Consider the following 13,022-nt stretch of genomic DNA (forward strand, 5'->3'; position numbering starts at 1 on the left):
TCCAGAAACATTATGAAATCCCCTGATTTAGCACAAGCTGAGAAATCCTGTGGTCCACACATCCAGTTGTCCAGAATGAATCTACTAGAACAGTGATTATTCATCAGGGACCTCTGCAAACTTCCAGAGGGACTCATTCAAATTTGTACATATATTACATAATAATGATATAGAGTATTAATTAAATGGCTAAAATAAAACACTAAAAACAAATGCTCAATATTTAACTGGCATTATATTTTATTTCAGTTAATTTTTATTACAACAGAAGTACCAGAGGTACATATCAGCTTAGACAGGAGGGCCTTTGAATATTGTCTTTGAAAAAAAGTAGGCCTTGGAGTCAAAATGGCAGTACTAGAACATTCTAATATAAACTGGATACCTAAGAATCTATAGACTTTTCACAGACATTTTAGCATATTAAAAAAACATAATTTTTTTACATCATTTTGTACTGAGCTGTAGAATTAAAAACACAGACATAAACAAAACCCACCCACATTAATACCTGCCTTAATGTCATTTAGATATAGTTGTTTAGTTTAGTCAGAGAAAAGTGGACATCTCTGCTTCTGTATTACTTCTCCCTCTGGTGGACAATACATTATAGCACACCTAATATCAATATGATGCTCCCGTTTACCTTCCAATAACACTACACACCAAATCAAATAATTTTTACTTTCTTAAATGTTTATTTTATGAAGTCTACAAGTTCATAAACACATTTAAACTTGCTGTCAAACGACTGCTCAAATTTGGTACCTTTCTGTGTTTGTTATCATGTGTTAGTATATTATTGTGAATTTGCATTTGTCATGTAAACGTGCATACTACTAGTTCAAACATAACCTGTCAACAAGCAACAAAGAACCATGCCAATAAATTATTGCTGTGGCATATATTTATAGTTGGATACTGAAAGTTGTGCGTGTGTCCTGAGTGTGTTAGGGAGCGCAATAATCCGGACCAGATACAATCACAGTGTCTGATGTGTTGGATGTTGATGGTTGCCTCTGTGATGATGGATGTTGCCGTGGTGATGTGGGTACGTGTGGAGACAGGGATGTTCAATTCCTTCATTCTGCAACTCTTCCTGTTTGTGGAGACCATGCAGCTTCTGCAACAGCTCAGCAATGAAGGCCTGAAAACACACAAACAATTACTTTTTTTTTTTTTTTTTTTTTTTAAAGCACTCAAAAGGTTTGCATATTGTTATACAACATCCAGTGTTGGGTGTAATGCATTACTAAGTAATTACTTTATTTTAAATGCTTTACCCTTAAAAAGTAAAGGGAATACTTGTAATTTTTCCGTAATTTAATTCCAGTTACCCCTTAGCCTGGATGCCAGCCGAACTTAGCCCCACCCACAAAAATTTTAGGTCGGGCAATTCGGCCTGGCCTCACTCCATAGACGAGTAATTATCTCCAAACAGAAACTGTTCGGACCAATGAAATCATCAGGGCGGGCTTTAGACGATGATGGACAGATGATAAACAGTAACGTAATCATCACGCAATCAAGTTCAAATCCTAAATGGAGAACTTGTTTGTATATGCATTCACCTTCACAATTTCTCTCTGAAATGATGATCATGTTGGGTAAGTACTCTGTATATCATTAAATTATTTTATTTTTTTACAACACCGGCGAAGATCGTTTATTCCAGCATGCGTTCAGTCAGGGTTGCCAAGTTTTTAGAACAAAACCCGCCATCTACAAGCCCTAAACATTGGCTTCTCAGGGGGCTCTCCGGAAAAAAATGTTGTTTGGGGGGTAAAATGTGTGTTATTTTGGCAAGGTTGCTGCTAAAAATCGCACTCATGGGTCTATATCACATAATAGTCGCTTCAACCCGCGGACAAAAAAAAAAAAAACGCGGACTTGGCAACACAGTGCAGTTGAGCTCTGTTGACGTAGCTTCGTTGCTCTGATTGGTTGTAGGTCTATCTAATTGAGGTCTTTCCTGGTTCGGTTGAAACACACCTCATAATCACAGCCCAATGGAGCAGTTTCAGACTCATATTCTGACTAGAATTGAGTATGACCACGTCAGGCTAGTTACCCCTGATAAAATTGCATGAAGTACTGTATAGATTATAGAACAATTCTATAGAAAACAATAATGGATTTAACATCAAAATGTAACATCTAATGTTAAAATGTATGTTTTTAATGTAACCTTTTTCCTTTAAATACGTTGGTCAGTTCAATGAAAATTTGTCATTTTTTAATATTTGTTTTAAAGAATTAAAAGAGCAGTTTCATGTCCATCCTTGAATTGTGGAAATAGTCAAGGTTTATATGGGACTTAGAAAGCAATCTGTAATAAATTATGCAGTAATATTTAGGGAGCATAATTAGTAGTACAGTAATCAAATTACACTGTTGATGATGTATTTAGTAGCTAGGTATTAATTACTTATTAGAGCAACTTACCCAACACTGAGGACAACTTACTGTACAACTTAATAAATACTTGAGTGCTAATAATAATATTTGATATAACACAGTAGGTTTAATCATAATCTTGTAGAACTATTTAAAAATTAGAGACTTTTAAACAAAATATGCTGTAAAATATATGAACTGCAGACATTCTCTGATTGATCTACTAGTAAACTATATAAAACTTGTAAATATCTTCTGAAGACTGTACTATAGATATGTACCAGTCAGCAGTTTCTATGCTTCCATACCTTTACGCTTCACAAACTTAAGCAATCAAATTTGAAATGGTGAGAATTGTTCCATGGTGTGTCTCACACGCAAAAAACTGATTACGTTTTTCAGATGTCAGTGTTTTGTGAGAGTGTGTGTATGTTTGTGTGTGTGTGAGCCAAGTGCCACGTTTCTCTCTACTGATTCTCTATGATGTGTCAGCACTTCAGCACTGGCTTACCCAGAGACACACAATCTTCTGTACATACACACACAGTAACAATCATGTACACACACTAATCAAAAGGCTGAGAGTGAACATTGTTAACGAGCCCCGATGAAAGAATGGCTTTGTACTAACAAAGAGCAATAGGGGCAAGGGGAAAGAGAGGGAACAAATCATTCATTCATTGTGATTATTGTGAGAAACACGTGGAAGGGAGTGTCAGTCACTGCAGTGTCCCTCAGAGAGAGGGAGAGAGAGGGAAAGAGATGAAGAGGAAAAGTAACAAAGGATGAGAAGAAGAGTGAGGTCCATAGTGGGGTAATAAGGATGAGTAGACAAAAAGATTGAAAAGAAACAAAAAATGTTAGGACAGAGAGATGACGACAACAAGAAGGATTTACAGATGAAAGGATTGAAAAAAGTACCTCAGTGTTGCTAGTGCAGGTTTGCAGAATAACCTGTAAAACAAACAAAAATAAATATTTTTGTAAACACTTAAACCAAATGCTACTTTAATTAAAGGTATTAATTAAAGGAGCCTAAAAGGTCAATATCAGTAATATTATTAACAACTGTGTAAACTAGCATGCACTTGTGTACAACCAGTGGAGAACCAGTGGTCTTAAATATGTCTGTATTGTTCAATATTCAGACAAATTAGTTAATAAGTGAGTGGGCCTCATTTCTGAGAAAATTTTTTGGAATGTAAAATTAAAATGGCAGGCCAACCTCAAGGTCAATGGTCCTATCTATTACATGTCATTTTCATGGGAGATACAAACTGTAAAATGTGGGGGTGGGGAGGGGCATATTATGAAATGCTTACTATGTATTTCTAATGTATTGTATTTTTCATTTGTAAAAGATTTTTCCCATTGTGCAAAAAAACTTAATTTTTTCACTGCATCTCATTTTATCTAGCTTGCTTCCTAACCTGTTGTCTAATATACCTGGCATTTTATATTATACATATTATTGGCTTATATTATAAATATTATTGGCAATACAAATCGCCTTCTTTCCTCTTTTGCAAGTCGCTTTTAAAAGCGCCTACTTAATGCATTGCTGTAAATATGGCAAGACATAAAAGCACAGGATGTGGTGTGTGTGTGAGAGGGGGATTATGGGACCTGTAGTTTGTGTGTTCGCTCTTCATCACTTGGGAGAGCCAACAAATCATCAATGTTCACTTCCTCTGGCATGTCCTCCAACATAAACACACACAAAAAAATGAGTCAAATTCCCAAAACCATTTCCAGAAATATCAACAAGAAAAAAAAAACTATGTATGAGAATTTAAAAATAAAAAAAACTGCAGAAAGTAGTGCTATAAAGACATTTAGCTCCAACAATTACAGCCTAGATATTACTGGACATCATTTCCTTTTATTCCACTTCACATCTGCACTGCCTATTATAGCTCATTGTTCCTAAACTTTTCAGAAGCCCACAGTTTTAGTATCTCAGAATATCTTCCGTCTCAATATTTAATAATCTCAGTGGAAAACTTTCGCATGTGAGCAAATCGAGATAACAGATCGCATAACACAATTCCCGAGAGAGGGACCGCGTCTCACAACACATACTGCTTATGTTTAAACTTCCTGTCTGTTGCAGCTGAATACTGTTTCTCAGGGGTGTCCATGTAAGGTAGCAAAAAAAACCAAGTGATCCCCATCTGTAATTAAGGGAGAAAAAGCTGGACCTCCCTAGTACCTCCAGAGGCCTGGTCCTCCTCACCTTTTATGGACAGCAAAACTAACATTTCTAATATTATCCAACAACTAATATTGTTTTGTCAGACATATTCATGTCACAGAATCCACCATGACACACTTACATTAACAAAGGCTGTTGTTTATAAACTTGAGACTCACAGAACGATGTCTCCTCTCAGTCCATTTAAAATGTATGAGTAGATAATTGCATATAACCTGGTTTATACAACCTAATAAAAACCTGGCTTTGTACTAGGCTATATTACAAGTTTAGTTGGAAACTTTGACTAATTGCTTTTGTTCCACTTAGTTGTAAGTCTTGTAGGATACTACTAAATGCAAACATGGAAAATGGAAACATTTTAATTTCTGACTTACTGACTAACTGTTATCAACATAATCAAAATGAAAATATTTAGCAGCCTTTCATTTACATCGAGTAGTGTAAAATATGTTCATGTTTATGGGCAAAAGAGTTAACTACTACTGCATTAAACAATGCTAAAATGAAAACTGTTTACAAAAAGGAATTAATTTAAATAATTTATTAAAGTGCAAACTAGGTAACTGAACATGCATTTTTTTACCTGACATCGAAAATTGTGTGTAGAAGTTTGTGGTCAACTTCTTAGAGAAGGAACTGTTACACATCCAGCTGTCAAGCATTTCAAAATAACGCATGAAACAGCATACGCCTCAACGGCGTTTGGAAATTAAATGCGTGTACTTTTGCATGTAATTTCGTTCCTTTTTTCCATCAAAATCTGTTTTGTTTTGTTTTCTTCAGAAATCATCAACCTGTAGTTTCCAACGTCAACCCTGCACCTGTGAGGATGAGCGTAGACACTCACCTTTCCCGTGTACAGCCTTTCAAGCCCTTCGTCGATCCATTTCTCCACGTCCAGCCTTTTCTGAAGCTGTTTGCGATTGTATTTTACTGTAACGCGCGCTTGTCGTTTATGTACGTTCACCCCGTGCTCTCGGGCAGTGTCTAAATCGTCTAAATCTGGGGAATTGCCTGTATGAATCTCCTCGGCCATGTTTACATATGCTTGTGCTTGTCTGTGAATGAGCGCTTGGAGGAGCGCGCGGCCAGATGAAGCTGGCCGTTGAGTGGCACGTGCTCAACTTGATTGGAGGTACAACGTCAGACGCTCAAAAATATGTTTTGTAAAGTCCAGAAGAAGAAAAAATTACGTGATATTAATATTTTTATTGCTTGGAATTTCTCAAATTAATTGGCTCTTTTTACATAACACTTAATTCAAAACAATGTTCTACTCTTCTAAAAATGTTTTTGTACAGCGTATGCTACACACACAAACCATCAAATAGCCATACACGCCAAACACACGAAAGTGAAACACTACGAACTTATCTAGTTTTTGTCTTTTGCTTGAACAGGAGTTTGTCATAGCCAGTACTTTTAAACTTAAGTACACTTTTTGAGTATCTGTACTTTACTTGAGTATTATTTTTTCTGGAAACATACGACTTTAACTTCACTACATTTGAAAGACAAATATTGTACTTTTTACTCCACTACATTTCTATGAAGTTCCTCAAAATCAAAAGTCATTTCTATAGCAGCTTTGTGGATGATTTTTTTCTTCTTTAAAAGGCGTTTGGGTTTTTGCAGAAAGCCTATCAGGAATCACTTTTGTAGGGTCAGGTGAAGTTCAATAATTTCCCAGCATTTTTTGAACACTGATTTATACCAAAATGGAAGATGGATGTCAAAATACTCATTTTGTGAAGTATTCGCATAAACAAAGTTGATTATGTCTTAAGTGAAGGTATAAACAGTTGGGAGAATATCTATCACGTGCATTCGGCCTTAAAGTGACAGCAGCTTTGTAAAAAACTTAGTCACTTATATACAAGTATTTAAATTAGTTTAAATTAATCGTATGCTAGTATGTCGGATGGAGCATCACTGACTGGCTTAAACCATGATGGCATAGTGTGCATTTATACAACAAAAATAAAACAGATGCGTTGACATAAAAAAGGAAATTCACTTTTGATATTTAAAGAGCGTGTCCCAAATTTTTTTTTTAAGACTTGGTTGTGTTTAGGGGGAACAGTAGGTCTGTAAAATGCCTTAATACTTTTTTTTATTTTTTAAACGCTGTATTTTTCTTATATTTTACCTTTATTCCACACCGCTGTCTCCACTGTCCTTTGAATGACTCATTTGCTTCCTGCTTATATGAAGCCCATCCCTCCAAAAATGCAATAGCCAAATATAGTTTAATGTATTTTTATTGGCTGAAGTGCCAAGCACAAATTGTCCGGAAACGCCACGCCCCTTACCATTATGGGCAGAAGTCACATCTTGGGCAGTGTTTAGGCTAATAGCAAGAGTTTATGGTGTCACCAACCTGTCACCAACAAAATCTATCTATCTACCTACCTACCTACCTACTTTTAGTGTGTAAGCAATTAAAAAACTGTAATCAAACATTGTAGAAAGAATAGAGTTGAACAAATTAGGTGTTTTTCCCTCATATAATTTATTTCATTATTTCAATAAAGTAACAAACACATATACAAAATAAATTAACATAAAATCTTTACAACGACAAGACAATGATTGAAAGCAAAAGTACAAAAATGCAAAATAGAAACTTATGCGTAAACTTAGGTTTAAATTAATAGGAAACATCTGAAAAAAGAAATAAACATTCATTAGACAACCCCATTGAAGAAAATTAGATTTTATGTAATGTAACATAAGAATCAATGACACATATTTCCCCATATCATCCGAGGAAGAAAACACACTGCTTAATACGCAATACAAAACTGGCGGAAAATCTTCCCATTTGGTCTTAAGAACATTGTTTATCATATTCCTGACTGTGTTCTGCTTGCCTCCTTTCTCTTTTTTTTATATATATTTTTTATTTATTTATGTTATTAAAACACCTGATGCTGGTAACATCCTGACAAATAAACAAAGGTGATATTCTCATCCTTTTGAGATAAAAACAAACTTAAATGTTTTCATCAGTCTTGTACAGAGCCCAGAGTTTGACAAAAAAGCACCTAACCTTTATGCTCTTCGGTTTAACTTTCTCTTTCAATAGAGGTATTTCCTTACTTAGTTCTCTTTGTAGAGTTAATTTTTCACGTTTTTATCTTTGTATAAAGATATCAGTTCTCTTTATATAGAGTTTTGTAACCTAAGTCTGTTTCAGCTTTCAGCGCTTGAAACAGATTCACAGAGCCCAGCACACAGTAGTGAGTGTTTGTTTCTTTTAGTTTTTGGTTTACAGAGTCTTCCACCTTTACAGATGGCAAAGGTCCAATCCCTTATTCAGCTAAGACATACTTTCATTCATTCATTCATTCATTCATTCATTCATTCATTCATTCATTCATTCATTCATTCATTCATTCATTCATTCATTCATAAAAGACAAAAGCAAGTGCTACATCCAAATTCTCATCCCTGCATGTGAGTTTGCGTGTCTTGATCAATGTATGCATGTGTTTAGGCATTTACACGTGTGTGAATGTCTCATCTAAGCCCATCTCCAGCACTCCACAGGAAGTCCTGCCCAGCAGGCAGTGTGTGAGAGGCCGCCAACGAGACTCGGCTCTCAGTGTTGCTGGGTTTTACCTGACTGAAGTCTCGATCATAGGGATAGTGCTGCCTGTCTAAATTATTCACAGTCTCCAAATCATTAAACACAGAATCGCATAGCTGCTGTCTGCGCAGTCTATGCCTCCTCCTCCTGATCACCACCAGTCCCACACAAACTCCCAAAAACACAGCTAGAACACCTAACACACATGACACCGCCACAGCTGAAGGTGAGGTCTGGCCAACCCGGGGGGCCATCATCTCCAGACCTCCCTGCACAGGAAACTCGCAGGTTGAACCCATGAACCCAGGCACACACTGACACACTGGCCCTGAGAAGTGCGTGTAGCACGTTCCACCATGAAGGCATGGGTTTGTGAGACAAGCGTCTGTTCGGAGACTGCAGTTTTTACCCGTAAAACCTAGAATACAGGTACAGGTGTAGTCGTTAATGCCATCTTGGCAGGTTCCGGCATTTTGACATGGATAGCGGGCACAGTCATCAATGTTTGTCTCACAGCGCGGGCCGGTGAAACCAGGGCGACAGCGACACAGAGCACTAGCACCCAGATCCACACACTCGCCACCTAAAGCAAAAGAGAGAGAAGGTTACATATGAGTAGGTGTAGAAGAGAGGAATAGGAGAGGAACTGTAAAGAAATACCTAAGCATATGCGCACAATCAAATACACAGCCCTGCAAAGTATACTTCTTTTCACTCAGACGAGTTTCTTGCGCAAATTTCCCGCCACGAGTTAAAACCCATGTAAATACTGCAAAAACATTAAATGCCATAAGCAACCTGCGCGTACAAAGTACAAAAAAAAATCTGTATTCTTCTGATGACAAAATTTGATTCACATGGGCTGTACACGGACCCTCACCCAAAAGTGAAGTATACTTCGGCCTTAACAACAGTATATGTGCATGTGTGATTGCTTAAAACTGCTTTTTCAATACGTTCACGATTCTATTGGTCAGATGAGGGCACCGAGCTCGGTATTTGGGCCAAACCCAGACTACTTCCCCCATAGTCCTGGCTGTGGTAGGAACAAGCCGAGAGAGACAGAAAGAGCAGCTGTAGTCACCATACACTTTAATTTCAGTATAACATCCTCATGTTAGTAAATAGTGACAGAATATTTTAATGGTGGGTGTTTCATTAACATTTTGTTCACAGTTCTGTTATGGCATTGTTCACATTCAACACAAAAACTCACCGTTGGTACATGGTTTGTGGCTGCAGCGGTCCAGTCTTTTCTCACAGTTGGATCCGGTGAAGGCTGGGGGGCAGCGGCAGACGTAGCCACCGGTGAATTTCTCCTCACATGTCCCTCCGTTAAAGCAAGGGTCATCAGCGCACGTCATCGCAATAATCTCACAGTTTTTCCCATAGAATCCCTGAGGACATGTGCAGGAGTAATCGTTCTCCAAATCCTGCAAAGAAAAAGAGAAAAATAGATATTAAATAATTTCCATTATGTACATTAAGCACATCTGAGCATGTTCTGTGGTCTTTGTTTTATTAAGTGAACGTAGACTTACGTTGCAACTGCCACCATTCTTGCAGGGGTTGCAGTCACACTCGTTAATCTCCAGCTCACAGTTTGTGCCCCCATATCCTGGCCGGCAGGTGCAAGTGTAGCTGCCCTGTCCGGTGTTGGTGCAGGTGGCCCCATTAGCGCAGGGTTTGTGGTTGGTGCAGTAGTTGAGGTCCTGGTTACAAAAGAGGCCTCCCCAACCTTCCTTACACACACACTGCCACGGCTGCGAGCAGGTCCCATGCAGGCATCCTGGGTAATGCACACACTCGCTGCAAGACGGCCCCTGCCATCCCAGACGGCACTTACACTCACCGGGCGACTCACAGTAACCGTGTCGTTCGCTACAGTCCGAAGAGCAGATGGCTGTGGGAGGAGACAGAGAGGGGGGTAAGCACACCACACGCACACCACGCCCCCCGGAGAGGGCAGATGAATGGGTGTGTTAAGTGTTGGGGCCAGCAGCTGGTGAGCTGACAGAGGTAATGCACTCTTTTGTATTTTGAGCTGTGGCAAGCGTGCACACACACACACACACACACACACAGAACGACCCTCTACCATGTATCTGTTGGGTTTCTTTGTTAGGCTGAACAAAAGAAGTGCAGAAGCTCTGAAGGAGCAGCTCAACTTCCATAACACACACACACACAAAGATGTGAGAGATAAGTGCAACGTAATGCTGCTGCTCAGGTCCCAACACAAAAACAACAATAACATAGAAATGCAGAGTTATCAATAAGGAGATAGGACTACTTTTTTAAGAGACCCAGATATACTATCCCGAAGGACTGAACAGACCTCTGACCATCTGACACACACATAGGCTACTTACGATCAGAGCAGTAGTCTCCCTGCCATCCCTCCAGACATTCCTTGTTCCCGTTCTCATCGCAGGTGTAGTGTCCCAACGTGTCATCACGGGGACGGCAGTAATCCGAACAAGCCTCGCCGTAATAAAACTCATCACAGAAAACATGATATGAGTAACGAAGCTCGCTCTGATCACCGAAATGAACATCCTGAGACCAATCTTCCCCAATTGCCAAGCGCCTTCGTGTTGCTAAACGACTGATCAGGTTGTTTTGATTCTCTATTGCAAAAAATTAAAGGAACATTTTAGCTAAAGTATCTAATAAGTTAAACAAATCATTATTTTAGTAATGTATCATGCTTGTATCTTTGCTTCGGATTAAAATGCGACAGAGTTTCTGAAACAGGGCAACTCACCTGTGTAATCATGATGCTCTTTGGGAGACTCTGCATTCCATGCTTCAATAATAAGAGAAAATGTCCCCTGAAAAGAACAAGACATTATTCCAGATCCAAGAAAACCTTAAAATAGACTAAATTTCCCTCAAACTGAGAAGCTAACATTTTCCTTTGTCTTTCACTGACTTTCACTTATAGACCTATTTTTTATGAATGGACATTTTCAGACTGTTTCATGGTTTTGTTTGTGGTCTTTTGTTTTGTTTAGTTAAACTTAAAGGCGCCTTATATATTAAAAAAAAATTGTATGAAAAGCAAAAATGTATATATGCAGCATTGGTGTTATTAGACACTTCAGTTTCATAATTACACAATGAAATAATGTAATAATGGTTGCTAGTCTAAATCTAGTGTGTAATGTTACAAATGTCAATGAATTTTACCGGCCACTTGAAGTGGAAAGGCACTCGGATGGCTGCGCTGCTGGCTATAGAGCTCTGGTCCGCTCGCAGGACAGTCGTCTGACCGGTTCCGAAGGTGCACGGCGGTTCCGCGGAGATGACGTCCTCAGAATGCTTGAGACAAATCCTGAAAAAGATGTTGCAGTCTCGCGTCCTCCTGCAGAAGCGTCGTGTCGTGCTGAACGAGTGAACTTTCAATTCAAAAACACCCGATGAAACCACCTGTTCAAGGACAGAGAACCCGTATGTGACTTCTACATAGTTTGATTTTTTTTAATGCACTAGATAGGAAACACGTAGGCTATTCATACTATAAAGTCACATGAAATTAAAATATGAATCAAGTAAGACTTGGACTGGCTTCTTACCAACTCCAAAAGCGACACAGACAGCAGGCAGTACAAAGACAGATGCGCCATCTCACTCAGTTAATCCTAAACTTTATTACAATAAAACGCATGTATCTTCATCCGAAGCTTTAAAGTAGTTGGAGTTACAGAAGAAGGAAAAAAACGTTAGATGTCCTGGTACGAAATCTTCGGCACGTCCATGAAAGTCCACTGTGTCTTTTGAGGAAAAGTGCACTCGTCGTCTCCGTTATTTAGCGCGTGCGGTGTAACTTCATTGAATGTCTTGATGAATGGACGCCGTTATATACGTCTTGCCCCCCTCCACGTGACGTCAGAGGGGACATATGGCATAATATTGGCCTTATTAAATTGATCTACTGCGTGTGGCAGTGGTGTTGATAGAGTTAGGGTTGAAGTTAGCCACACTTTAGTATGAAAATGTTATGCAGATTTCTTTATTTTATTAGATAATAGAGAAAGATTTGGTTTCTTTACTTTTGTCCTAGCAGGTAGAATATGATTAAGGAATTTTAAAAAGCAAACAGAAATGCTACTTACACTGCTCTTTTATTCGTAATACCAAAAATGTATGTAGTGCAATAGTGCATTATTAGTAGTAGTAGTCTAGTAGTAGTAGTAGTAGTAGTAGTAGTAGTAGTAGTATGCTCTCACTAAAATCTAAATCTCAGCAAATATTTTGACAAATGTTTTGACATTGAAAATAAAGTTCTTATTTATGTTGTATTTTCATATGAAACATAACACAATTGTTTATGTTTTATTATGAAATAGTATGCTATTTAGTATATGTTGTTTTCACTTTCTATGGTTATAGGCTAGTGTACTTTTACATCAAGCGCATGTTTCAGTTTTTAATTATTTCCTCTGCAGACAGACGCGCGCGCGCGCACACACCCTTTGACTGTGAGGTCGATCTGGCGCGTGCGGGCAGTGGGAGGACATAAGTTTTTGTCTGCAATGTTGTGTGTGTGTGTGTGTGTGTGTGTGTGTGTGTGTGTGTGTGTGTGTGTGTGTGTGTGTGTGTGTGTGTGTGTGTGTGTGTGTGTGTGTGTGTGTGTGTGTGTGTGTGTGTGTGTGTGTGTGTGTGTGTGTGTGTGTGTGTGTGTGTGTGTGTGTGTGTGTGTGTATGTAAAATCTAAATCTCAGCAAATATTTTGACAAATGTTTTGACATTGAAAATAAAGTTCTTATTTATGTTGAATTTTTATATGAAACATAAAATAACAATTGTTAA

At 38.3% G+C, this 13,022-nt stretch overlaps 2 protein-coding genes across 3 annotated transcripts; both read right to left on the bottom strand.

Annotated features, from left to right (window-relative positions):
• Positions 1 to 218: 218 nt before the first annotated feature.
• Positions 219 to 5,716, bottom strand: ppp1r14aa (protein phosphatase 1, regulatory (inhibitor) subunit 14Aa). 2 transcript variants are annotated; one of them, XM_067438555.1, is made up of 4 exons: positions 5,463 to 5,714; positions 4,024 to 4,098; positions 3,319 to 3,351; positions 219 to 1,147 (listed from the first exon to the last, which is right to left on the bottom strand). In XM_067438555.1, exons 1-4 carry the CDS (start codon positions 5,649 to 5,651, stop codon positions 983 to 985), a joined length of 462 nt encoding a protein of 153 aa, XP_067294656.1. In that variant the 5' UTR covers positions 5,652 to 5,714; the 3' UTR covers positions 219 to 982. The 2 variants fall into 2 exon arrangements, with proteins under 2 accessions (XP_067294656.1, XP_067294657.1); XM_067438556.1 differs by lacking the exon at positions 4,024 to 4,098 and having other exon boundaries at positions 5,463 to 5,716.
• Positions 5,717 to 7,238: 1,522 nt separating this feature from the next.
• On the bottom strand, positions 7,239 to 12,166 carry dlb (deltaB). Its single transcript, XM_067440129.1, has 7 exons — positions 11,786 to 12,166; positions 11,400 to 11,639; positions 10,975 to 11,041; positions 10,580 to 10,837; positions 9,749 to 10,110; positions 9,424 to 9,640; positions 7,239 to 8,790 (listed from the first exon to the last, which is right to left on the bottom strand). The coding sequence occupies exons 1-7, from the start codon at positions 11,834 to 11,836 to the stop codon at positions 8,138 to 8,140; spliced, it is 1,848 nt and encodes a 615-aa protein (XP_067296230.1). The 5' UTR covers positions 11,837 to 12,166; the 3' UTR covers positions 7,239 to 8,137.
• Between the last annotated feature and the right edge of the window lie 856 nt (positions 12,167 to 13,022).

The sequence above is a fragment of the Pseudorasbora parva genome, chromosome 3 (assembly GCF_024679245.1).
Source record: "Pseudorasbora parva isolate DD20220531a chromosome 3, ASM2467924v1, whole genome shotgun sequence".
NCBI lineage: Eukaryota > Metazoa > Chordata > Actinopteri > Cypriniformes > Gobionidae > Pseudorasbora > Pseudorasbora parva.